We start from the raw sequence: 26,059 nt of genomic DNA, 5'->3' as shown, positions 1-26,059 counted from the left end.
CTATAGCTCAGGCTGGCCTCGAACTTACAGAGATCTGCCTGGCTCTGCCTCCCGAGTGCTGGGATTAAAGGTGTGTGCTACCACTGCCCAGCTCATGAGTTCTTATAAGCTCTGTGTGTGTGTGTGTGTGTGTGTGTGTGTGTGTGTTCTATGTGGCTATCTGACTGGAGGTGAGGATGGGAGGGGAGGAGGCGTTGCTCTCATGGGAAAAGCAAACAGGAGTTTGCAGAGAGGTGCGTGGAGCTGTAGAGGGGTTCTGGTGACCTTGAGGAGCCTCATTTTGTTTCTAAGTTTTCTCCTCTTAGAGCTCTGCTGCTTCTCTCTGTAAAGGGCAGCTATAGGAAAAGCTGAAGGAAGCAGTTGCTTACCATTTCTCAAATGACCTGCCTGCTGCTGTGTTAATTAATGATCCAATCAGATGTTTCCACTGAGCCTTTTTCTTTAATGTTGGTAAGGCAGGCTTTGAACTTGTGATTCTCCTCTTTCATCCTTCTGAGTAGATTCCAGGCCTGCAGTGTCCTATGAGCCCTGTGCTAATTCCTATCGTAAAATGTTTTTTATACAGCACTCAGATTTTTATACCAACAATGTATTTTTGTACAGATGAGGACAACTACATGAATCCTGTCTTACAGATACTGTTTTGCACTCTGCCTCTTCACTCTGCCTTTTATTATGGAGCATTTGAAGTAGATTAACAAGCAGAAGCTGAGCGTACCTGTTGACTGGCTTCAGCAACAGCCAGCTTGTGTGCAGCCTGGTTTTGTCTCTGCTCTGACCCACTTCTTTCCCTAGATGACCTTGAAGATCTTAGACATCATTGTTGGTACTTTAATCTTCTTTTTAAAAATAAAAACCAGCTGGGGATATAGCTCAGTGGCACAGTGTTTGCCTGGCATGCTCCGGGCCCTGGGTTCAATCCTTTACTACCTTTACTACCAAACCCAAACAGGAAACCTTGTAGACTGATGAGAAGTTACAACAGTGAAGTAGAAGGTTCTCAGCACCCGATGCCTGCCTCTCCGTGGTGAATCCTGCACCCACAGCATCATAGAGAAAGCGCCGGGGCACGTCTTGTCACTTTCCCGTTGATCTTGTGAAGGACTTCCCTTAGGCTGGCTGGCTGGAGGCTGCCCGGCTGGTACTGGAGCTCTGGGCTGACTGGCTGTCATCTTTTTCTCCTCAGTTGATCACACCAGGGTCGTCCTGCACGATGGGGATCCCAACGAGCCTGTTTCTGATTACATCAACGCGAACATCATCATGGTAAGCTTGATTCGCACTGTTTTCTGTCATATGTCGCTAGTGTCTTTGTGTGCCCGTGACACCGTCTTTCAAATGTTTGAGGCTTTTCTTCCTAATTTCTAGCCTGAATTTGAAACCAAGTGCAACAATTCAAAGCCCAAAAAGAGTTACATTGCCACTCAGGGCTGCCTGCAGAACACGGTGAATGATTTCTGGAGGATGGTGTTCCAGGAGAACTCTCGAGTCATTGTCATGACCACAAAGGAGGTGGAGAGAGGGAAGGTATGCACTGTCATCTTTTCTGACACCACCCCCCTGCCCCCCACCACACACACACACACACACACACACACACACACACACACACACACACACTCACTCAGCCCTTTGCTCTGTGTGTGCTCAGCCAGTGTGCTCCCATTGTCCCCAGCACCTGATGAAATGTTCTTGAAGTATTTGGATGTGTGGTTCTTCTGCGCTGGGCTCCACCCCCAGCTGTGCCTTCTCACAGTAGCTCCATTTTGCTTCTTGGTGGTGCTTGATTGGATAGGTAGTGTCTTCCACTGTTAGTACACATTTGGCCTGTAGCCCTGTGTTTTGTGCTATACACAAACCGATCCTCTAGCTGCTGTGGTGTGGTTTTGCTCAGCTGAACAGTCTTGTTCTTTTCCTTCATTTCTTCGCAGACTGTGGCCTATGTTTGTCTGGATTAGATGTCAAGAGTTGTTGGGCCTCTGTGTATATGTGTTACTTTGCATCAGCCACCTAGCCACCCTCTAGAATTGTCATACCCCACCCCACTCCCCAGCCTCATAGCCTTGAGCTGAGCGCCCCATGTTCTTAGGATGCTGTGGGTTCCTAGAACTCGGTGTGCCACACCTCCAGGAAAGCAGGCATCTCCTTGAAAGAATGTGCTATCTTTGCATCATCTCAAAGTGAAATCAATTTATAGGTTTTTAATATGGAAGTGTCTTGGTTTTTGTGTTGTGGCTAGAGTTTTTGTTTGGTTATCCTTTATTGGTTTATATAAAGATTGCGTACAATTTTACAATCCTGTGTAGAAGCTAACCCGAGACAAATGGGCTCTTGGGAGTTGAGCCTGGCAGCTGAGGAGCACGTGACTGTGCAGGGTTCTGGGTGGTGCACTTCTGCGTGATGTCAGGTGTCCTGAGTTCCTGGGCAGTTACAGCTTCTCCCAGTCCTGGCTCCTGCTCGGTGGAGGTATAAGAAGTCACCTTGGGCCTGTAGCCAAGGAATCAGGTCAGCCACTGTTAGACATGTGGTTGGAAACTCCAGAGCAGACAGATCGGGCAGAGATGGGCCCGATGCTCCGCTCTGGTCCTCACATCCTTGACCCAGTCTTCCATTCACCTGGGAGTGTGCACAGCCTGTGTTCCCACCGCAGACAGAAAGCCGGACTGGGACACCTCTCCTGCACAGCTCCTCTGCAACACTCGGAAAACTGGGTAGAGGGCAGCAGCCTGCAAGTGTTGAGAGTCAGCTAAAATGTTCATCTTCAAGTCATGATGATTTTGTGTTCTCTGTAGTGACTAGTGCAGTCCTCTGAATTGATTGTCCAGAAACCAGCACTATTCCATTGGGGATGATAGAATCCTATCAGACCTGTCAAACACAGATGCACAGTTGGATTTAAAATAAGAGACCACACCATTCCATCAGCCTCTCCTGCCTCGGGGTCCTCTCTGTATTAATCACTAAGCTCTGTAGCTAGCTGTGCTCCTGTTTCTCATCACCTGCAGCTGCCCGGTGTTCTTAGTCCTCGGTGCAGATTTCCCTTGCTGATGTTGGTGGTGTTGGTTTTAGAGAGTGAGTGTCATGGGTGACTGCTGCCAGAAAGAGAGAAACAGAAGATGCTCTCTGCCCCAGCCTCATCACCTGGTAGATGCAAGCTCATCCCTCAGCTGGACAAGACCTCTTTCCTGTACATCAGTGTTACCTCTCTCAACTGCCTGCCCTGTTTTTGTTGTTCTTGGCTGTTTGTTCTTTTTGAGACTGGGTCTTGCTATATAGTTCTCATTGGGCTGGTGTTTGCTATGTAGACCAGGCTGGCCTTCAAGGTGAAGTATTCTCCTGTCTCTGCTCTCCCCCTCCCCTTTGGCCTGCTTTGCTTATTTGAATTGCTCCTTTCTGTTCTTGGCAACCTAGAGGAGGAGGCAGGCTCCTCTCCTTGCTGGTGTCCGGAGCAGGACTGGACAGTTGTTCACTGCTGTTTGGGCTTCCTTCAGGGTTTGGACATTAACAGGCTCTCTACTGGTCCCTTCCAGAGTAAGTGCGTCAAGTACTGGCCTGATGAGTATGCGCTCAAAGAATATGGGGTCATGCGTGTTAGGAACGTCAAAGAAAGTGCCGCTCATGATTACACCTTAAGAGAACTCAAGCTCTCCAAGGTTGGACAAGTAAGTATATTGTCGTATTCTAGAGACTGTGGCTTTCTGTGGCTCACAGTCATTTGTGGCGCCCCTGCCCGCACTCAACCTTTGTCCTGTGTCCTGTCACTCACTGATTGGATGGCCGTAGTGGGTGCCTCATAGGTGCTGGGCCCAGTTCAACACTGCTGTGCCTAGTGAGCAAGACAGGCACAGGTCCTGCCCTCATGGAGCTTGGAGAGATGTAGGTGAATGTGACTACCAGCCACTGGCCTTCAGCTCCTGTGATGTGTTCTAGAGTGACTGGTAAGCTGGGTTCCAGGGCAGCCAGGGCTACACAGAGAAACCTTATTTGGAAAAAAAAAGTGACTGGTACATGAGACAGGGTGGGTAGGGGAGGGTCCCTGAGGGTGACGCTTGCTGAGATGTCAAGTGGAGGAGCCATGCATGAAAGCAGAGGGAGCAGGAGCACCTGTCTGTGATCAAGGTCAGTGTGGCAGCTTTCTGTTTTTTCTCCAGACAGGGTTTCTCTGTGTAGCCCCAGCTATCCAGGAATTCACTCTGTAGCCCAGGCTGGCCTCGAACTCACAGAGTTCCGCCTGCCTCTGCCTCCCGAGGGCTGGGATTGAAGGTGTGTGACACCACCTGCTTCTGTCAGCTGTTTGTCGTGGCCTGTGGCTTGGGATTGCTCGTGGAGTGGCTGGCTCCAAAACAAAGCAGGATTTGGTTTGGAGTCATTTTTATTTCATGTTTAGAAAGGCTTAATTTGATGTCTTTGGGGACTCCAAGACGGAGGAAACCACTCTTGTCCTCGTGGATTCCATCTAAGCACAGCAAAAAGCCCTGCACACAGATAGCCATGCTTCAGGCGGATGTGCTCAGTGTGGCTTCCCCAGCTGGAGTGGGGGTGGGCCTCTCTCTGAGTGTGCCTTCTGGGCACAGGTGTTCCTTGAGCCACATACTGAAGTCCTGACTGCAGGAAAGTGGGATATAGGGCGGGAGAGCGGGGGTGGGTGGGGTGTTGAGGAAATACTCTTGGGTTAGGCCACGTTGGGAAGAATTATTTAAAAAAAAATTAGTTTAGCTTATTTATTTATGTTCATTATTATCATTTTGAGACAGGGTCTCATCTCACTCTGTATCCCTGGATGGCTTAGAACTGGCTATAGAGACAGGTTAACCTCAAAGTCGCAGATATCCTCCTGCCTCTGCCTCCCTAGTGCTGGGATTAAAGGTGTGTGCCACCAGACTGGCTGAGTATTTTTATTTTATTTTATTTTGTTTATTTACTTATTTTGAGATGGGGTCTCACTATGTAGCCTGGAACTTGCAATATAGACCAGGCTCCTCTTGAACTCACAGAAATCCACCTGCCTCTGTCTCCTGTGTGCTGAAATTAAAGATGTGCCCCACAATACCTGGCTCCTGCATATTCAAGTGTGTTTCTTTATTTTTATATGTGCATGCATGAGTGTAGGGGTGAGAGGGCAAGGGATGGGGAATGGGTCTCCTTCTACCATGTGGTTTGAAGACACTCTGTTAAGAGCTTTGAGCTTTAGTCACCACATGGAGCTTGTCTCAGTTCTTGTGCCCATTGAACAGTTGGAAAGCTGAGTGCGGGGAGGACTCTGCAGCCCTTGGATCGGGACGGGCGGGATGTGACTACTAGCCAGGAGGCCTACTAGGAGACACATTTTGTGTTAGTCTAGGCCTTTGGCCAGCTCTCCATGTCTCCAGCAGTGGGTTTTCCTGCTCTGCTTATGCCTTTTGTTGGGAACGGACTGGCAGAGAAGCAGTGCCAGGCCCCTGGGAAGGCATCTGCAGGGCATCGGGACAGTTTGGCTGTGGAAGGGAAAGAGAGACCAAAGGTGTCTTAGAACTTTGAGTCTGACTGGACAGTAGTGTTGTGTCAAATGTGAGAAAAGCCAGAAGCAGAGCTGCTGTGTGGACATCCACTTCCTTCCGGATGCACTGAGCTGAGCCTTTGACTAGGTGTGTCCATCAGGTGTCTGGACAGTTATGAGTCCATACATTGGTTCCTAGCACTGTGCTGCTTGCTGGAGACAGCTGGGGAGTAACACGGGTGTTGTCCCCCTCCCTCAAGTTACACTCCACTGTCTAGAATGCTTCGAGCCCAGGAATCACGTGCCCCCAATATGTCGCTATAGAGTGCAGTTAGGGCCAAGTCAAAGAATTCAGTGTGTTGAGATGGGCCAGGAAAGAGTTGGTATTTACCCTAGTGATGTAGGCAGCTGGAGCTGGCGCTTACCCTCTACCCTGTCGAACTGGAGGGGCTGAGGCCATTGTGGTAGAGCTTAGGACCAATTGGAGGCTGCTGCCTAGGGTGGTGAGATCGTGGGGCTTGGCTGGGGTGGTGCAGGGGGCTGGACAGCAGAGGGCTGGCTTGGGGTCCTTGTAGAGGACAATGATGGGTTTGGTGGTGAGCATAGGATGACCCACAGTCCAGACTTGCAGGGTGCGCTGCAGGAGGAGCAGCAGGGATCCTGTGGAAGTGCCTTTGAGCCATGGAAGTGCAGGTATCAGGGAAGCTGGGCAGAGGGCAGTGACCCTGTGCATTGTGGGTGGGCTGTTTGCCCTGTGGTGCTGGGAGGGCAGGAGGAACAGAGCCTAGGGCTGATGATGAGCAGAAAGGGATCTGCTTCGTGTCGAAGGGTGTGTACATGCTACAGGAGGTGTGTTCATCATGGCACACCTGTGGAGGTCGGAAGGCAGCTGTGAGGGCTTGGTTCTCCTCTACCATGAGGATTCTGAGGGTTGAACTTGGATTGTCGGGTTTGGTGGCAGGTGCCTTCGGCCACTGAGCTGCCTTGCCAGCCCTCTTGTGAGGTTTCATGATGAACTGCCAGGCTTGTGAGGGTTTCTGAGTAGCAGGCGGTCTCTTTCCCTTGGTGCTAGTGAGAAGCCATTTGTCTTGCCCACTCCCCTCCCCCTCTCCTTTGAAAGGTGTGACTTGTCTCTGGGTACTGAGACAATGCCGCAGGTCTTGCTCCATCTTGCTTACCAGGAGGTTTTGAAAGGGAGATCTGGGAGATGTTGGCACACATGTGCTTTTACCCTGACCTGGAGGCTGACATGGACCCCCCTGGCTCCTGCCTTGATGATGACAGATCACCTGCTTGTACAGCACTGATGTACAGAAATGCCTTGGCTTAGAAGGGGTGTTGCTGCACAGTGAGGCTGTGCATGCTCCATTTCTCTTGCTGGCCTCTCTGTGACCCATGGAACTATCTGAGTTTCAGGTCACTTAGTAACGACAAGGATAGTTTTCCACGACATCGGCAAATTAAATGCGTGTAGCATACAAGAGAGTTTTTAATCACGGCAAGAGTCCTGGATGTGAGAAAATTCACCAGTGTTGGTTGCTATTGTAGCCTCCCTTCCTCTGTCCTTCTGTCTTTCCCTTCCTCTGTCCCTCCCTCCCTCTCTTCTTCTTTCCTTTTTCTGTGGTCCCATGGTCCTGGTGCCTCTGTTTGTCCCTGGCCATTGTCACTCAGAAGAGCCAGGATGTCCTCAGTCCCCAGTTACTTCCTGCTTGCTGGGAGAAGCTTTGTTCAGCTCCTTTAATCCCTCGGTGGGAGAGATTTCTTTGCAAGTGGATTTGAGGGTTTGAGTTATGCAACGGTGACTCTCCAGTAAGGGGCCGCCTGGGATTTGAGCCCAGGTCTCACCATCTCATTCACAGAGCCCATCTTCCAGCTGGGACAGTGCTGTCATGGGCGTGAGTGCCTGTGTGAGCCACCAAGGGCGACAATACGAGAGGACAGTGGAGCAAATGCGTGAGAGGAGCCAGAGTTGGCCAGGCTGCCATCCTCAGGGACCTCAGCCGCCTCTGGAGTTGAGTGCCACCTGACTGAGGAAGAAGGGGAACATGGTCTGTTCTGGTGACTCAGAGCTGCGTTTTGGCTACGGTTAATAGAGAACAAATTGCCATGCTGGATGTCTTAGATCGCCTGATAGGCAGACGCTGCCTCCAGGCTGGCCCATTAGCTCTTGGAGAAGTGCTCCTGGGAGCCAGAGATTCTGGGCTTTCCATTCTCGAAGGTGCTAGGAAAGCTTAGAGGCCTTCCTCAACCCTTGATTTATTTAATTCTGTTCTGGCTTTTCTTGGCTCTACTCCAGGGAAATACAGAGAGAACCGTCTGGCAGTACCACTTTCGGACCTGGCCGGACCATGGCGTGCCCAGTGACCCTGGAGGTGTGCTGGACTTCCTGGAGGAGGTGCACCACAAGCAGGAGAGCATCGTGGACGCAGGCCCTGTCGTGGTTCACTGCAGGTGACAACCCAGCTTGCTTCTTAAAACTCGGCTGTGCGGGTCTGTTCTCTCTGGAGGTGTGACCCACCCTTCCCAGCACTCTGCTTGTCCAGCACCCAGTCACTTCCCATGTGGGACTCCGTGGAGGCTGCTCCAGGGTCACCACGGCAGAGGGTGTGGGCTTCGTGATTAGGTTTCCTAAACTCTCATTCACACGTTGAACCAATCCAGAAATGAGTGAAGCTTTCATTATTCAGTGGTTTGTTTTTGTTATTGTTGTTTTGTGATAGGATCTCACTATGTAGGCCAGGTTGGCTTTAGACTTGCAGTGACTCCCCTGCCTCTGCCTCCCAAGTGCTGGCCTGTTCAGTTCTTTTTTGTTGTTATTTGTTTTGTTTTTAAATCACCATTAATGTAGGTTTTGCAGCTAGATGGCTATTTAAGAAAGAAAGGAACACACATTTCTTCCTTCGAATGTCTTCTGTGGCCTTTTAAGACAGGAAGCCACGAGTCTGTGGGCAAGTTTCTCTGCTCAGAAGAGCCATAATATGTCCAACTGTTTTCAAGTAAAAGTTGCATTAAACTTGGGAGTAAAGATGTAAAGATGTCATGTATTGCTCAGCAGTGTGAACCTCATGGCAAACCCCCAAGAGACATTGTCACCCCCCATTCCATGGATGAGGAAGCAAGGATACCCTACAGGCCCATATCAGGAACAGAGGGATCTGACACCTTAGGAATGGGGTGGAGAGGAGTTGGTGTGTAGATGTGACCAGCATCCTCTAGACCCACAGAGCAGAGCCTGTGGACATTAATAGCTTGGTTCGTAGTGTGAAACCCCCACAATGACTCCAGCATCCCTGCTATTTATTCTTCTCCCCACAGTGCTGGAATCGGCCGGACAGGAACATTCATCGTGATTGATATCCTTATTGACATCATTAGAGAGAAAGGTAGGTCATCTGGAGGACAAGAAGCCACAGTTCCTGTTTCTAGTTTGTAAAAGGAGAGTGCCAGGGAAAATAGCCTGGGAGAGAGAATTCACAGGAGAAAGAGATGGTCATTTAAATATGATGAGATTCACTTCCAGTGAGTTCTCCTGTTCAGTTGTTACTATAAAACAGTGTTCTAGATTTCTGTCCCCATCACCGTGCCTTCTGTTACCCGTGTCATGAGGTCCCCAGCCACTCATTCCCTGCCTGTGTGTGTGGGGGGGTGGCACTTTGTCCTAGCAGCTCCTGGCATTGTCCTGAGCATTGGCTCAGGAGTCCTGAGCATCCCCCATGGCTCGTGGTGTGGGAAGGACTAGCTCTGTGCCCCTTCCTGCTGTGGAGAGTGGGTGCCCAGCAGCTCAGCCTGGCCTCAGCACTCCTCCAGCTTCAGGGTCTTTGCTTTGCAGGTGTGGACTGCGACATCGATGTTCCTAAAACCATTCAGATGGTTCGGTCCCAGAGGTCAGGGATGGTCCAGACAGAAGCACAGTACAGGTTCATCTACATGGCCGTCCAGCATTACATCGAGACGCTGCAGCGCAGGATTGAGGAGGAGCAGGTATGGAACGAGGGGCTGGCACATGGGCTCAGCTCCAGTCCAGGCTGCCTGGACTTGTGCTCTTAGAGGCAGAGCACCGGCTCTTTATCTGGAAAAGGTTAACCTTCCCACCCCAGTGGTCTCTCTGGAAGTTATAGTCATCCTTTGCCTCGTAGCTCAGGGAAGTGTGGTGCCATCATCATGAGCTGACAGTCATCGCTGTGCCATACAGAAAGAAAGTGACTTTAACATGCCAGGCTTAGAACTCAGGGCCTACAGTTTCCAGCCTGCTTCAGCTTTGATCTAGGCTGGTCTATCCTGATTCCGTCTTGTAAAATGAATGCCTTGTTCTTAATAGAGCATGGCAGTTTGAGCCACTAATTTGGCTGCATTGAAACAGTGAATTTCAATTTTAATAAGCTGTGCATAATGAAGAGTGTGCAGTTGGAGCCTTTCCATGTGAGGCTATTCATAACAGGCACAAAGCGGAGTTAATTAGGATGCGCTGAGCCGAGGGAGATGAGGAGAGCTGTTCTTTTGGGGCGCTTTGCTTATTCCCCTCCCGAACCCCATTGTGTTGCAGCAGATGGGTGGTATCTGAACACCAGCCACATTTGTCCTTTTTACTGCCGTTGCCGTTCAGAAAGCCCAGGAGAAGGGGACTCAGTGCAGGTCACAATGTGGCAGGCTGTCTCTTAATGGGTAGCTTTATTATTATTATTATTATTAATTTTTTTTTTTTTTTTTGGTTTTTCGAGACAGGGTTTCTCTGTGTAGCTTTGCGCCTTTCCTGAAACTCGCTTTGGAGACCAGGCTGGCCTTGAACTCACAGAGATCCGCCTGGCTCTGCCTCCCAAGTGCTGGGATTAAAGGCGTGCGACACCACCGCCCGGCGCTTTATTTATTTTTTTTTTTATTTTTTTTTTTTTTTTGGTTTTTCGAGACAGGGTTTCTCTGTGTAGCTTTGCGCCTTTCCTGGAACTCACTTGATAGCCCAGGCTGGCCTCGAACTCACAGAGATCCGCCTGGCTCTGCCTCCCAAGTGCTGGGATTAAAGGCGTGCGCCACCACCGCCCGGCTTTTATTATTTTTTTTTAAAGACCATCTCACTGTGTAGTTCTGGCTGGCCTGAAACTCACTATGTAGACCAGGCTGGCCTTGAACTCATAGAGGTGCTGCTGCCTCTGTCTCCCAAGTGCTGGATGAAGGTGTGTGCCACTGTACCTGGCCTGGAGCAACAGAACCACATCTTCAGCCTTGGGAGCCAGAGGGAAGTGTCCCTTCCTGAGCTTAGGTACTCACCCAGACACCTGTGTCAGATGGTTCATTGTGCACACATTGAGAAATCAAGTGTGCATACATATGTGAGGTCATGTGATTGATTGACAGCCACCTTTCCTGAACTTCAGTGTTTTAAATCTGAATTCAACGTAAGCAAACCCAGGGCTTCATGCACAGTAGGCTAGCACTCCACCACCGATCTGCACCCCCAGACCTCTAATGTAGATGGTTACTCTGGGGTTCTTTTATACACGTCTTCCAGTTACATTTAATTGGGGCCATTAATAGTTTAAAAAGAGATGCTCAGAGAATAAATGTAAAGAGGTGGCACCATGGTTGCTAAGTCTGGTCAGGAACATCTCAGGAGCATCCTGTCATCTTGCCAGGAGTTCTCTGTTTGACTTGGATTTGGATTTGTGTTAGAATTGAGAGGTAGAAACAGGTGGATCAGAAATTGAAGGTTATCTTTGGCTATGTATTATTGAGTTCCTGGTCCGCGTGAGCTGTATGAGACTTGGTTGCAAAAGTAACAAAACAACAATGAAAAAGAAACCACCGATACACAAAGAACACCCCCCCCCCACCACTTATTTTTAAATTGAATTTAAATACGTGGGAGCCTGTGTCCATGTATTGGTCTGTGCATATTAGTACAGGTGCGCATGGACCCTCAGATCCCTTGGAGCAGGATGGGTACTTGCACTGCCCGGCATTGCTGAGGGGGAGCTGCGCTTCACTCTGCAGAACTTTGCAATCTCACCCACTGCCATGGCTCCCTCTCAGGTCAAACAGATCCTTGAATTAAGCAACAGGACAAAACTAATTCAGGATAATGAGTTATTTCGAAATGTAGTCATTTTCCAATTTAGGATGAGTTAAGGCCCTTTGGGAGTAAAAGAATTTGCTAAAGAAGGTTAAATGAAAACAAGAAAGTGACAGTTGGATGGAGAGCCGTGGGAAAGGAAGGGGAGAGAGAGACAGAGACAGAGGCAGAATGTACATACTTGCCAGCAAGAAAGAAATACAGGCGGGGGGTGTCGGGGACAGAGCGTAGGGGACAGTCATGAGTGTCTATGTATAACAGGCCTCTTGTCTCTGTGGTTTGGTTGAGAGGTTGTTTTTAAATTTTTCCGTTTATAGTAGTAAGTACTTTATTTGCAAAAGCAGTGTATTTCCTTTACCCAACTTATCTGAATGTTAAGATGTTAACACAAGCAATCATTCTCTCTTTAAACTTTAAAATGTATGTAATATTTAAAAAGGGAATGTTTAGAAGTTACATGTATTTATACCTCTTTGCTTCTAATGTGTTAGTATGTATTTTCAAAAAAAATAAGGACACTCTGTTACCTAGTCATGGTTCAGTTACCAAACTGAGAAGCAGACACTCATAGAAAGCTCTCTGCAACCTCAGGTCACCTGGGGCTTAGCCCAGTGTGGGAGCACCCACCAGGATTCTGGGTCCATCCCAATACCACACACAAGTGTACCAGGGGCAGCCACACACTTCTGTAACTCAGGCACTTGGGGGCTGAGGCAGGAAGGCTGAAAATCCCAGTCTAGCCTGGGCTACATTAGTCCTTCTCTTGATAAAACCAAAACCAAGCAAGAAACCAAAAATACGGCCTGGAAGATTAAGTAGCTCAAAGATTCAGGACATGCACTGCTTGTGTAGAGCACCCATGTCAGGAGGCTTCAAACTGTAGTTAACTTCGGCTCCAGGGGATCCAACCCTTTCCCCCCCAGTTCTGACCTCCTCAGGCACCTGGTCTCACGTGCACGTGCACACGCACACCTGCACATACACACCCTCCCAGAAAGGTAAAACAACTCACACACCACATTCAGACTTTACAAGCTGTCCCCCCTGCAGTCAGCCACCATGTGTGTGGCTGTCATGTTTCTTTGCTTGTCTTTCATGTGAGCAGTTTCTCTGTATCGCTGTCACTCTGCCCTCCACAGTTGGGAAGCTGCCAGTTGTTCCCTCTCCTCAGACTCCAGCCATTCTGTGTTGTGCCCATTGCTGAGTTGATTTAAGATGATCAAGTTAGCTTTGCTCCTTGAAGGTAACAGGTTTCTTCACTTGGGAGTTATTACAGGAGTCACGTGCATGTGCGCATGAGTGTACACACACACACACACACACACACACACACACACACACACACACACCGATACAAGTACACACAGACACACACTGAGACTCATACATATACATCCCACTTGGGGAATAAAAGATTTGGACACACTCAACTGAGGATGTGGCTCAGCGGCATAGTACTTAATCAGCATGGCCTAAGCTTTGGACTGATGTCCACCATGTGGGGGAGGGATGTTTGAGGCTGGAAGCAGCCTAGTTCTCACTGTACTTTTTTTGCCTACTAGTTATACATTGATACATACATATATACATATATGTGTATGTACTTTTTGTTTGTCGAGACAAGGTTTCTCTGTAGCTCTGGCTGTCTTGGAACTTGATTTGTAGACCAGGCTGGCCTCAAATCACAGAGACCCACCACCTGGTCTTTTTTTTTTTTTTAATGAATGAATGAATGAATTTATTTTTATGTGCCTTGGTGTTTTGCCTGCATGTATGTCTGTTTAAGGGTGTTGTGTCTCCTGGAACTGGCATTACAGACAGTTGTGAGCTGCTATGTGGTTGCTGGGAATTGAATCTGGGTCCTCTGGAAGAGCAGCTAGTGTTCTTAACCACTGAGCGGTCTCTCCAGCCCCAGTAATTCTTGCCTAAAAACATTAGCATAGCATTTGACAAATGACACTTGCTATTTCTTCAATTATCTCCCTTGTTTTGGTGTGTGGAAACACTGGAATGATCGCCATGGTCAGGTGGATCCTTGCGCCCAGCACCCCGCAGCCCACTTCTTTCTGTGTGTGCTGAGACATTGGCATCTACTCTCGTCAGAGTTCAGGTTTGCTCTGCCTTGTCCTGTCTAGTGCTGAGCATGAGGCCTCCAGCACCTACATGTTACGTCTGAGGATTTGAACCTGTGACCAGTGTCTCCCCACCACCAGTCTCTGACCACCCCTCACACCACTCCCCTCACTCCAGTCACAGTTTCTAGGAGTCTGTCAGGATCCATGGAGTGCTTGGCTTTCTGTGTCTGGCACCTCTCACTCAGCTTGAGGACCTCCAGGTTCACCTGTGTTGTTGCAGATGGGTTGCCGCCTTAAGCTCAACGCTGGTCCATTGTGTGTGTGTGCATGCGTGCACACAAGGGCTTCCTTCTTTGCCTGTCTGCCTTCCTCCTTCCTTCCCTCCCTTCCTCCTTTCCATGACTGGAAGCTTATGACATAACTTGGTCACAACTTGGTGGATGGGGAAACAGGGACAAGACCAGAAGCAGAGCACCTGGGGACCTACTTCTTCCTGCTGGTCACATGTCAAAGGTTCTGTCAGCTCCCCAAACAGCATCACCAGCTGCGGGGGTGGGGTGGGGGGGTGGGGGGCAGGGGCAGGTGATCAAACGTATGAGGCTGTGGGCACCTTTCCATTCAGGCTGGAGCAGGGCCCTGGGAAGGCTGCACACTATTCTGTGGAAGCCATTGGGCAGTAGGAAGCAGAGGAGTGGCATAAGATGGCTTTGATTTAAGAGAGGACCCTGCCTCCTGTGGGACGGTGGACACCAGGCTTGGGTACTTGGAGACATAACTGATGATGGTTTGTTCAGGGTGGGGGGCTGAATGGGGAGAATCAGAGTAGTGAGATTCCTTGATGGGGTGTGGAAGGAGTCATGGTTCTGTGTCCCAGCCAGGGGCACCTGCCCTCCCATCCTGCTCTTGGCTGGGAGGCAGCTTGCCTTTAGAGTTTAGGAAAGGTCAGAGTGACTCCCCATGGAAGACGCTTCACTGCAGATGGTTTTAGCCTTTCTCCCCGAGCATCAGTTGACCATAGATGAATTGCAGACATGTAGCCTTGGTCTGGGGGTTTCCTAGGTACTGGGAACACAGAGCCTCCCCTCACCTGGAAGTAAAACAGAACCCCTTCTCCCCATGGGGCAGCCACAGCGCTAAGACAGGCCCATCTGGCTTATCTCAATGTTCTTCCTAAATGGCTGGAAGACTGAGCTTCTCGGGCTGCTCTCACCCTCCATCCAGACAGTTCTGCCCTACCGGCTCAGTTATTCCTCCCTAGAAAACGCTGGCCATTTCCTGCAGAGACAGTTGGTTTTGGCTTCAGGAAGGTTCTGAATAAGGAGAAAGTGGGTGGCTGCTGTCAGTGGGAGTGACGTCACTGTCATGCACGGTGAGAAAGTTCTGCAGATCCTCTGGGCAGCGCGCACGTAGTCGGGACATTACATTCGGCTGAAGCTTTGATGGGGTGGAGCCTCCCCCCCCTCCCCCATTCCAGTTTCCAGTGTCAGAGATAAGATTTTAGACAAGGTCTCTTTCTTTCTTTTAAAATAGTTATATTTTATTTATAATTCTGTGTATTTGTAGGTGTGTACACATACATGCAAGTGCCTGTGAAGGTCAGAGGTGTCAGACCCGGAGCTGGAGTTATAGGCAGGTGTGATCTATCTGAGGAGGGTGCTGGGACTTGAACTCTGGTCCTCTGCAGGAGCCGTGAGCTCTTGCCTGCCGCCACTCTCTCCAGCCCAGAGACTAGGTTAGAGTCCTGTTCTTCCTGCCTCCTCCTCCCAAGTGCTGCGATCATGTGTGCACACAGCCACGCCCGGCACAGCCGCTGTGGCTTTTTTTTCTGTCCTAGGGTGTGTTCTCACCCTCCTTTGGCTTGTTCCCCCAGAGTGAAGGGAGAGTCGTCACCGAGGAGCCACCTCCTGGACTGGATTTGTTGTCCCAGAATGCCTTGTTGCCTTTGTTCTGGGAGCACATCCATGTGTGGTGCTCAGTGGTCATTGCCACTCCTGACACAGTGCAGCCGTCAGTCAACATCCAAGGAGACTTAGACACGAGGTCTGCCGAGTCTCACGTTCCTTGTGTGAAGGCTTAGCTTTGCAGAGAGCCTGCTCAGTCCTCCCATGGCCTTTATGTAGCCCAGGCAGGCCTTGAATGTGGGAAAAGTCTGCGCATGCTCAGCACAACATTGTCTGTGGATGTTCTTGATTCATGGTTGAATCTGTAGGAGCCACAGATATAGAGGGTGACTGTATGAAGTTGATAATGCTCCTCTCACCTCCTTTGCCTTAGCCCAGAGGGGGCTGGGGACACTAGCAATGGCCCTGCAGAATGTAGGCCTGTGCTGTGGTGTCTCTCTACAGGGACCCCCTCCTCCAGGGCTCACCTGAGCTCCTGGGCCCAGCACTCCTTCCTGAGGAGTGTGTTGCAGTGTGAGTAGCTTGTGTCAGGTGTCAGCTGCCTCCTTCCTTTGGCCCAGCCTCCGTGGTGGAGCACGGCCCTGTGATCTGCAGGTTGGTGTGCTGTGCTCGATGGTCTGTGTGCTAGACCTCTGCTCCTGAGTAGCTGTGGGTCTGCTGGGCTCCTGTCAGTCTCCATCTGGTGATGTAGAGACAGTGCAGCTGAGTTTCTCTTTGACATCTCCACCCCATCACCTGTCTCTACCCCGGAATCCCAGAGCAACCCCAAGCTCTGTGCTGTATTTACTTGTTTGTTTCTGTAGAGACAAGGTCCCATTTAGCCCAGACTTGCTTCCCACTCACTGTGAAGTTGAGAATGAACTTGAACTTCTGATCCTCCCTGAGCTCCACCTTCCTAGTGCTGAGATCATGAGTGGTTAATATGCTGCTGGGGATGGAAGCCAGGCTACCTATGCTGGGCAGGCAGGCACTCACCAGCTGGGCTACGTCTTTGTTCCCAAAGTGACTTCCTTTGTTTAAAGTGCAAGTACATGATCTGGAGAGGAGGTTCAGCCACCCTGAGCCCTTGCTACTCTTCCAGAGTTCCTGAGTTCAGTTCCTGTCACCCACGTTGGCAGTTATAGCAACAGCCTGTAACTCCAGCTCAGGGAATCCAGCGCCCTCTTCTGGCTTCCAAGGGCACTTGAACACGTGTGGCATGCACACAAACAGACACACACGTACATACATAAATGAAACACAAACATAGACATCTCGAAACTGCAGAGACCATTGTTCACTAGTTCAGTTGTTGGCCAGCGGGACCCAGTGTCTTATTGTTCCTCAGCTTGTGTTTTCCACTGAGCATTTTAGATGAACCTGTTTGCACACTGTCCTCTCCTGCACACTGTTTCGCTGTATGGACGTATCCTGTTCTTTTGTTCCCTTGGGCATTTATAAAGAGCATCATATTCCAACCACCCTGTCCAGTTCTTAGGCTCCAGTGCAAGGGTTTCCCAGTGAGACACAGATGCAGATGCTCATCCAGTACATGCTTTTTCACTTTCTCTAAAGATTAGCTAGTTAGTGCCACTTTCACTCTTGAGAATCATTGGCATCTTTTCTTTCCTCCAATGCCGGGGGTGGGGGGGGGTGGGGGGGGGTGGGGTGTCAAGCCCAGAGCCTTGCACAGCCAGGTAGGAAGCACTTACTGCTAATTTTGTCTCCAGCCTCCCAGTTTAACCTCTCTGAGCAGCTGGTGGCGGTTCCCAGGTGTATGCCAGTCTTCAGTATGGCCGCCCTGCCTTCCTAGCAGTACTAAGGTCAGGGCGGTGCCGCTGCTCTCGTGACGGATTCCGCTTTGAGAAATGGCAGTCTGCAGTGAATATGAGAAAAGGCGACCGGCCAGTGGGGGCCAGTGGGGTGGTGCAGCGGGTAAAAGCACCTGCTGTGCACACCTGACGACCCAAGTCCTCAGTGCCATGACAGGAGGAGACGCTGACTCCACGGGCTTGTCGTCTGCTTTCTACATGTGTGTGATGTGTGAGCCCTCACACATCACACATACGTACAAAGACATCCTGAGATGAGCTTCCATTCCTGTTGATTTTCTTTGTTGGTTTCCTTGCCTCCCCACATCATTAGAGTCAAAATAAATTTGAAGGTGCTGTGATCTTTTCTGATGTGTATTAGGAGGTAGGCTGCAGGGTTGGGGGAGTGTCTCAGTGGCAGGGCACACACCCAACCATGTGCAAGGGCTCTGGGTGACATCCTCAGTGCTAAAGGAATAAAGTGCATTATTGTGCCTTCCATCCCTGCATGCATTTCTACTTGGAGTGAATCCCTTTCTTAGTGTCTACTGAACGTGGTGGAGTGGGCACACCCCCGAAGTGATTAGAGCTCCGTGCAAGGGCAGCAGGAACTCTGTGCTTAGGAGCAGGGCCTCTGGCCTGGCTCAGGGGGCAGTTTCTGTGTTCCTGCAGCTCCAGGAGCTCTGGGGGACTCTGGTCCCAGAGCATCCCTCCGGAGGGGGCTGGGTCGAGGAGGAGACACGTTCCTGACAGTCTGATCAGCATGTCAATGTTCTTAAGATTTTGACCTGTCCATCTGTCTCTTTTCCTTTGATAAAATAGCTTTTTGTTCTTGTATTCTTTTAGGACACATACTCACAGACCTTCTTACCTGTATTTTTCCAACTTTCAGAAAAGCAAGAGGAAAGGACATGAATATACCAATATTAAGTATTCCTTGGTGGACCAGACAAGTGGGGATCAGAGCCCCCTGCCACCCTGCACCCCAACACCACCCTGTGCAGAGTAAGTAGTGATGTGACAACGTAGCTCTGGTAAAAGCTAACAGCAGATGCTTGCTGCCCGTTGATAGTGCCATGGGGGTGGTTGGGGTTGAGGGACTCTCTAGGGACTGTGTGGACAATGTCTAAAGGTTCCTAAACAGTAGGCAGGTGCTGGGCTTTCCAGACTCTGTGTGGCCCTGAGCCTGTCAGGTCAGGGTTCTCTGGGGAAATCTAATCTTCCTTTTGCAGGGGGCATTATTTCAATGCAAGGAGCTGGCCCTTAAAATGTGTTGTTACTCCTTGACAAGTAAGAATAAGTTCTCTATTCATGTGTGGACATGACTATGGTCTGCCAATCTTCCTGCCAGTCAGGTTTTCTTTTTTTTTTTTCCGAGACAAGATTTCTCTGTGTGTAGCCTTGGCTGTCTCACTCTGTAGACCAGGCTGTCCTCGAACTCACAGAGATCTGCCTGCCTCTGTCTCTTGAGTGCTGCGATTAAAGGCGTGCGCCACCACTGCCCGGCCCAGTCAGGGTTTTTAAACCAAGGGTCAGAAAGCAAGAGCCCACAGGCCTAGCTTTGCTTTTTAAAGGAGTTCTTATAAAAACACAAAAGGGCAGCCATCCCAGTAGGAAATGACGGGCAGTTATGAGTCGGCATGCTGGAAAAGAAGTAATGGGCGGCTTAGGGACACACAGGAAGGACTCACTTTCCTTGGTGGTCAGTGAACCGGAAGGGAAAGCTCGAAGCTCTTTCCAAATGCAGTCAGAAAGCAGTGTCCAGCAGTGGTGAGGACAGCTGTGTTTTCAAGGAACAGCTGTCATACAGCTGCAATTCAAGCACCTTGTTCAGCTCCCATGACAGCTTGCCCTGGTAACTACAGCCAGAGCCTTAAGAGCACGGTGGCCTCTGACCTTGCACCTGGGAGAGTTCCTCTTATGGAAGCGCTCAGATCTTGGGAAAGCTTTTCCTCCAGAGGCATTCAGCATGATGTCATCTTGATAGTTTCGGAATTTGGGAGGTACTTTAATAGTACATCTGTGACAGGAAGCTGCTGTGTGACATTTCTAGCCTGTGAGATGAACTGGAGACACTCAGAAGTGGAGTGCTGAAGGACCTGTGCCCTGTCAGTCAGACTCCAAGCAGCACTGAGCTGGGATGGGAGAAGGAAGTCGTTCCTGGCTCTTGCAGGTTTTTCACTGCGCCGAAGACTGCAAAGACTCACTAGTATCAGCACTTGGGGAGGTCTCAGGGTTCTGAGTACCTCACCAGCAGTGTGCTGCACCCATCTCTACAGAGCCCCCGCTGTGTCTCTTAGAGAGACACAGTCTTGAACCTGGAGCCCTGGGCTGATGCTTACAACTTTCTTGAAGGCAAAAATCTCTTGAGGCCATTCTGGGGTGAAGTCTTCCATACTGGTGCTCTGTGACCTGCCATTCAAGACTCCATGAGAGGCAGGACTCAGACAGAACCCATATTCACCTTCTAGGAGACCCAGGTCCCTGCAGCTTCAGTGACAGTTTCAGGCTATTGGCTCAGCGAGGACTGACATCTGCTGTGACCTCTCTCACCCTGCTCCTCCTGTGACTGCAGTGCTCAGTGTCCATCAGGGCTTAGCCACATCCCTCACACCACACCCCTCTGCCCCTCATGCACCGTGGCCTGGGAAAGGAAAACCCCAAAGCATAACACACACATGGTTCTTTCCAGAAGGGCTTTGCCAGTTCCTGATTTAAAATAAAACACATCAGGACAGCCTTGGTTAGCCTGGTCATGTGGCTAGCAGCTGCGAGGTCTATACGGCCAACTCACTGTCCACCATAACATTTACCTTCTCTTTCCCCTGGAATCTGCCTTGTTTGCTTCTGCTGTGGGCTTTTAAAGCCCCACTGACTTTACTGTTGGCTCTGCACAGCTCCGAGAGCAGATAGAGGCCTGTGTTTACACTCTCTCTTTCTGTTAAACAGAAATGAAATCCTGTGGAACGGTGTTCTCTTCTGAGTCACCTTCCCTCCTCCTGTCTCCCTCTTCCCAGCAGGCCGCCTGGGGATGCTGGGGTTTTAGGCCACCAGCCGCAGTCACTTGCTGGGGAGCCCGCACCTCTCCCACGAAGCTCTCCTGAGCCTGACAGGGCCACTCTGCCTTGCCCTTCGCGTTGTCCCCACATAGGAGGCACACCTCAGATCCTGGGCCCTGGGGCTGCTCAGAGCTGTCCTGCTGGCCCACACAGACTCCTCTGGCACCCTTCTTCACAGGAGGAGGCTGGCGCTCCGATGCTTTAGTTCTTCCCCTAAGGCTTTCAGGGTGACTGGAGTCTGCCTTCACCTGTTCTGCTGGAAATGGCCACAGTTCCTGCCTTGTGTGCACATGACCCAACTCCTTTATTATCCTCCAAGCAGCCTTCCCCCATCCGCACTCAGAAGGCACAGAACTCAAGACCCCTGCTGCTTTTCCAACTTGATAATGATACTGCACATGTCTGTCTGATGTCCGTTTGGAGACAGAGCAGGGCCTGATGGGACATGGCGGGAGTTCAGGCGTCTTCCTTCTTCCTCTGCAGAATGAGGGAGGACAGCGCTCGGGTCTACGAGAACGTGGGCCTCATGCAGCAGCAGAGGAGCTTCAGATGAGCCCCACTGGTGGCGGCACGCAGGTATCTAAATGCCACGGCGCTGTCTGGGACTGTGATGCACAGCGTTCCTAGACAGGCCAGTGATTTGTGTATGCCAGAGCAAAACGTACTGTGATTGAGCTTTGCAAACCAGCTTCTCTTCTCTGGCCTTGTCTCTCTCCAGGCTGGGTTTGGTTTGGAGCTCACTGAGCATTAAAATCAGATCAGATAACTGTGCATGGGGGTGGGGCTGGCACTTAACAGCAAACAGTTGGCAGTGATGAAGAGCAGCCATCACTGTTCTGCACGTAGAACTGGGCTTGAGTGGCATAGGCCCTGCTACCTCTGGCCTCTTGGCATCGGGAACAGCCATGCCTCTGAGGGCACGGGGTCCTGGGCTCCCCTGGCTTTTGATTGGGTCATTTCCCTGTGAGGGGTCTCTTTGTCAGTCACCATGCTTGATCCATATGCGTGACGCAGGCTTGTGTGGTACATTAGAAACACACAGTTTGGTGTTACATGATAAAATTCCTGTCAGCGACAGTGTAGTTCAGCAGAGAGCGTTTGTCTAGCATGTGTGTGTGACACCCTAGTTCCAGTGCCCAGCACTCTCCAGAGAGTGTGACACTTTCCTGCTTGTAGATATGTGCTCCCTAAAAGGTGCAACTTCTCTCTTCCTCAGATGCGAACTTTCACCCCTTCCCTAAAAATGTCAAGAATAGACGAGAAAGTTTCCAGGACCCATGTGTTCAGAAGCTCGCCCGCCCGGGTTGACTGACTGCTTTTTGAGAAGTGAAGTTTGGAACCATTTGAAGAGCACGAGTCTCGAGTCTAATCGTCACCTCCCTTCCTCAGATAAGGGGAAACCGCTCTGCGATGTCAACAGTGCTGTTTTCCGAGAATTGGTTTTGAATCGTGGAAACAGCTAAATTGTGCTCTGCATTTTACACATTATGGGACTCAAATTCTAGTTATGGGCAGGATTTTGTTTCTTTTTATGACCTTAACTGATCTGATTTTTTACCCCTCTCTCTTTGGGGAATCATGGGCCCCTTGTAAGAAGAAAGGATTTGGGGAAATTCAGGAACAGCCTCCCCCAAGAAGCCAGCAGTCTGTAAACCACTGCTCATCTTATACCGACTGTCCAGGGGTTGCTTAGGGTCGCTTATCATCAGAGACTCACTGTTTAGTTCCAGGGACCGGGAGGCCAGGCTGTAGGGTTGCACTGGTGAGGGACTCTGGCGGTGCCACACCCAGTGGGAGAGCAGGAGGGCTGGCCTCGACTTTACAGCCAATCGATGATGACCGCATGAGTCCACCCTTAAGACCCAACCATTCCTTAGCGTCCCACCTGTCACCACCACGGCATCAGGATTCTCTGCGCTCCCTGAAGATGATGATATGTCGGGGCACATTCAACACAGACTGACCCTAGTGAAATGATCATTCAGCCAGTGATGAGCGTTGGTATAAAAAGTCATGGCTGAAAGGCCGTGGGAATTGGCGACTGACAAGTCTTTCCTCTGAAGATGACCCCTTGGCTTCAGGTGTGGACAGAGAAGCTGTTTTGGGAAAAGTGACCATGTTGTCTTTGCACTGGAATCATCATCTTGTGTTAGTAAGACCCCTGGATGAGTGAGTGAGCGGCCTTTGGTCCTCACTTGTTCCTGACTGACCCGCCCCGCCCCCATTCTTCAGTCCTATCTGGGCTTGCATGACGCCTACTGTCCTGTGGGGCTCACTTGGGAAGTTGGAAGGCCGAGACACTGAGCTTCTGTCTCAATGTGTCTTCCAGGTTGCTTCTCCTGGTGTCTGTGTAGCCTCACTGGCAGGGTGGCTGGGCCTTTCTGTGCCCCCCAGGGCTCAATGGCAGAAGTAGCCAGGCCTTCCTCAGATTCAGGCCTGGAATGACCGTGACTTCTCTGGCTGCCTGTGAGGGAATCAGACTGAGCTTGAGGTGTGTAGTGGAGGTGCCATGCTCTGGGGCCACCAGTCTGTCAGACAGCCCCCGCCCATGCCATGGAAGCAAGTGGCCGTAGTTAGCAAGAGCCCAGGCTGCTTGTAGTAGCTGGTGTAAACGGTGGGTCAGATGAGAAATGTACAGTGCGCATTTTAGAAGCTTCTGAGCCAATTTTTCTGTCACTGCACACGTTTTGCACCATCCTCACCCGAAGACCTGGTGTGGTAAGGGAGGGTGTGTTTGGGGACGGATGGAAGCTCGTTCCCGAAGCTCCACAGATGGGTGAAGGTGATGCTTCATCGGCCCTTGGCTGAGCACAAAGAGCGGCAGTCCTGGCCAGAACTCCCGTCAGCTCCAGTCAGCTACTTGTGCTCTAACCAAGCAGCAGGATTTGCTAATGTGCTGCCGTAAGTGCCTTCTCCAGAGACGCCCCCTCTGCCTGTGTGGTGTCGAGAGCTGGTTTCAGCGAAAGCATCCGGATTGACGCTCATGACCAAACGCTGGTACAGCCTCCACTCACATTCTTTGGCTTCGGTTCCTGAAAGGAAGGACTGGACCCTGCCGCCCTGCGATCGCTCCTTTCTGAGGCCTCCCATTCCCTGACAGCCCGAGGTAGGTCCAGGAGCAGAGAGGCCACCATTTTCTCAGAGCACATGTGCTGATCCTTGCCCCTTCTCCACTGGACTCATTGCTTCAGAGCACAGCGTGGCCTGGCCGTGCTCCCTCATCAGGGGAAACCTGTGACAAGATCAGCCGTGTTCCCTCATCGGGGGAACGCGGAGGCTGCAGTCTTCTCACAAACCTGTGACGAGATCAGTTCAGCGCTCACAGCCAGGACCCCGGACCCTATTCTCTTTAGCACATTGTCACAATGAACCGTGTTGGGGATGGTGGTAATATCTAGACTCTGGACATTGGGGACAATGTCTCTCACCAGCACACAGAGATTGGCTGTCCAGCTGATCTACTGAGTTAACGTCTCTGCCTGCAGCTCAAGATCCCGGAGCGGAAGACCCGTTCTTAGCCCACTGTGTTCAGTACAGCAAGTGGTTTCCTCCGGGTTCCCCTCCTAGAAGCCAGCCCGTTGTCACACCAGTAAGGAAACAGATTCCTAGGAGTCCCCAGGTCTCCCGGATCTGTCAAGTATGGTGGTTGCAGGGTCTCAGGAGAGGGCACTTGGTGTGTTGGAGGCAGGTGCGGTGTCTGCAAAGGTGTGATATTGGAGGTGTGGAGTTGAAATAGTGGGAATGAAAGTTGCAGAGTTGGTTCATGAGCAAGTCAGAGGACACAGGGCCAGAGTAGCCAGTGTGTGGACATCGGCTTCCCAGGCACAGAGTGACGGCATTGAGCAGAATGGACACGTGGTCCCCTCACTGCTGAGCCTTTTAAATTAGAAACATAGGATTTTATATTTCGGGGAAAAAGTTGTCTAGCACATGGTATTGGGGTTTCTGGAAAGCCACACTTAAGAGTCTTACCTAGTAAGAAGGCTTGCCACTCTGATGGGTGGCCCGAGTGATGCCCTGGGTCGCCTCTGCCATTGCGGTCGGCACCTTTCTTATGGCAAAGCTGGGGTGAGAAAATGTCAGCTGTCATCAGCTCTGCTTTTACAGAGCTGGTGGCCGTCAGTGGCTCAGAAGTGGTCAGCATTATTTCTAGGGTGTTTCCTGGGGGTTCATGAACATGAGCATTGTTTTCCTGTGCCGGGACCGAGGCAGGTGCACTCGTGAGGAGTTCTGTAGATTCGTGATCCTTAGGGAAACAGACTACAGGCCGAAGTGCAAGCCCAGGGCAGGCTTTGCCACTCTCCATTGTTGGGGACACTTTACAGCACACAGTCACCCTGGTTTCAGATGCCTTTCTTAGGCTCTGTGCTAGTCTGCCATTTTGTTGAGTCTTCTCCCCGCTTTATGGAAAGCCGAGCTCCTGTGTAGAGTTCGCTGCATTTCCTGTCACTAGTGGCCTGCCTCTCTTTCCGGGGGGCAGAGGGGGGTGCAGGGCACCCGTGGGAGCAGAGAGCAGTTGTGTGGTGCTGTGGAACTTGGCTGTGCATCCAACTGAGCTTAACAAGTGTTCCTCTCAAACCTTAGTCATGGGGTTAATAATTTGCCTGTTTATTTATGACCTAATTGTGACTCTTTTATTAATAAAAGCTAATGGGAAAGGCCCCTCCCTGAGACTGATGACTAGACTCACATTTAACTTCCCCACAGCATATGAAGCATCAGGCAGAATATTAAAGAAATATACTATTTTATTGATAAATCTGTCCTTTAAAAGGAACATGTTTTTGGGTGTCATCATTTTGGTGTGAATCATGTAAATGTTGGCTGTTTGCTGCTGTTTATTACACTTTAGTGTCAGGAGATGCACTCAGCTGCCTTTCTGCCCACACACATGCAGTCTGCGATTTTGTAAGTGACATTAACGAATAGTTTGTGTAGGGAAACCTCAGAGGTCGTCACCTCCCCACCTGTGTCCTGAGTGTCAGCTGTTTTCTTAGCTGACGTCATCAGAGTATAGCTGCGTATACTCCGTGGATCGTCAGAGGCAGTGTATTTGTGAGCTGTCTGGAACTGAATAGTAGAATAAAACCATTTTCTTGTATTACGGTGTTTGTCATTCGCTTGGCCGTCATGTCGGGGGGAGGGGGGAGCAGGATGATGAGGAAGGGGAATGTTGGCTCAGTCTGCCGCTCACACCAAGTGCCTCAGGCAGCAGGTCCTGCTGGAAGGCCTCTGCAGGGCCGAGTGTAAGGGGCTTGTCACTCCAGGGTCTCACTGCTGGCCCGCCCTTTGTGGCTGCCAGGGAGAGGCGGGAATTCTGGCTGGAAGGACTTGAGAGTAAATAAAGGTCCCCGACTCTGTGTGACCGCTGTGGTGATGCTGGGAAACGGTTGCATGGGTGGTGTTCAGGTGTGTGCATCAGGGGCAGCCCTGTGCTGTGGGGACATCGGTGCTCCCTCTACAAGCCATGTCCAAGCAAGGGTGCTGTCTTTATTTTCTAACTGTAGGGGGAGCCTGGGGCCTCACCTATGTTAGCGCTTGAGCCCACCCCAACCCCTCGCTGGGGGATTCTGGACAGGCTTTCTACTGCTGAGCCATGACCTCTAGCTCTAGGCCATGTTCCTCCAGCCACAGCATGTACTGGGCAGGAGGACATCATTTCATAAACACCCAAGCAGATACTTGCTTGTCCTC

At 50.6% G+C, this 26,059-nt stretch overlaps 1 protein-coding gene across 1 annotated transcript in view; it reads left to right on the top strand.

Annotated features, from left to right (window-relative positions):
- Ptpn11 (protein tyrosine phosphatase non-receptor type 11) overlaps nt 1-25,466 on the top strand; it is a 67,954-nt gene extending 42,488 nt beyond the window's left edge. Inside the window, exons 8-16 of the mRNA XM_052755235.1 lie at nt 1,187-1,266; nt 1,369-1,527; nt 3,531-3,662; nt 7,773-7,927; nt 8,792-8,859; nt 9,306-9,457; nt 18,199-18,311; nt 20,849-20,941; nt 21,582-25,466. Of these exons, the coding sequence (XP_052611195.1) occupies nt 1,187-1,266; nt 1,369-1,527; nt 3,531-3,662; nt 7,773-7,927; nt 8,792-8,859; nt 9,306-9,457; nt 18,199-18,311; nt 20,849-20,918 (929 nt within the window). The 3' untranslated portion in view covers nt 20,919-20,941; nt 21,582-25,466. The remainder of the gene's footprint in view (nt 1-1,186; nt 1,267-1,368; nt 1,528-3,530; nt 3,663-7,772; nt 7,928-8,791; nt 8,860-9,305; nt 9,458-18,198; nt 18,312-20,848; nt 20,942-21,581) is intronic.
- Nucleotides 25,467-26,059: the final 593 nt, after the last annotated feature.

Source organism: Peromyscus californicus, unplaced genomic scaffold (assembly GCF_007827085.1).
Source record: "Peromyscus californicus insignis strain IS unplaced genomic scaffold, ASM782708v3 Scaffold_2__1_contigs__length_46816999, whole genome shotgun sequence".
In the NCBI taxonomy this organism is placed as follows: domain Eukaryota; kingdom Metazoa; phylum Chordata; class Mammalia; order Rodentia; family Cricetidae; genus Peromyscus; species Peromyscus californicus.
Note: the sequence above shows the minus strand (reverse complement) of the source record. Positions and strands in the feature narration are given on the sequence as shown.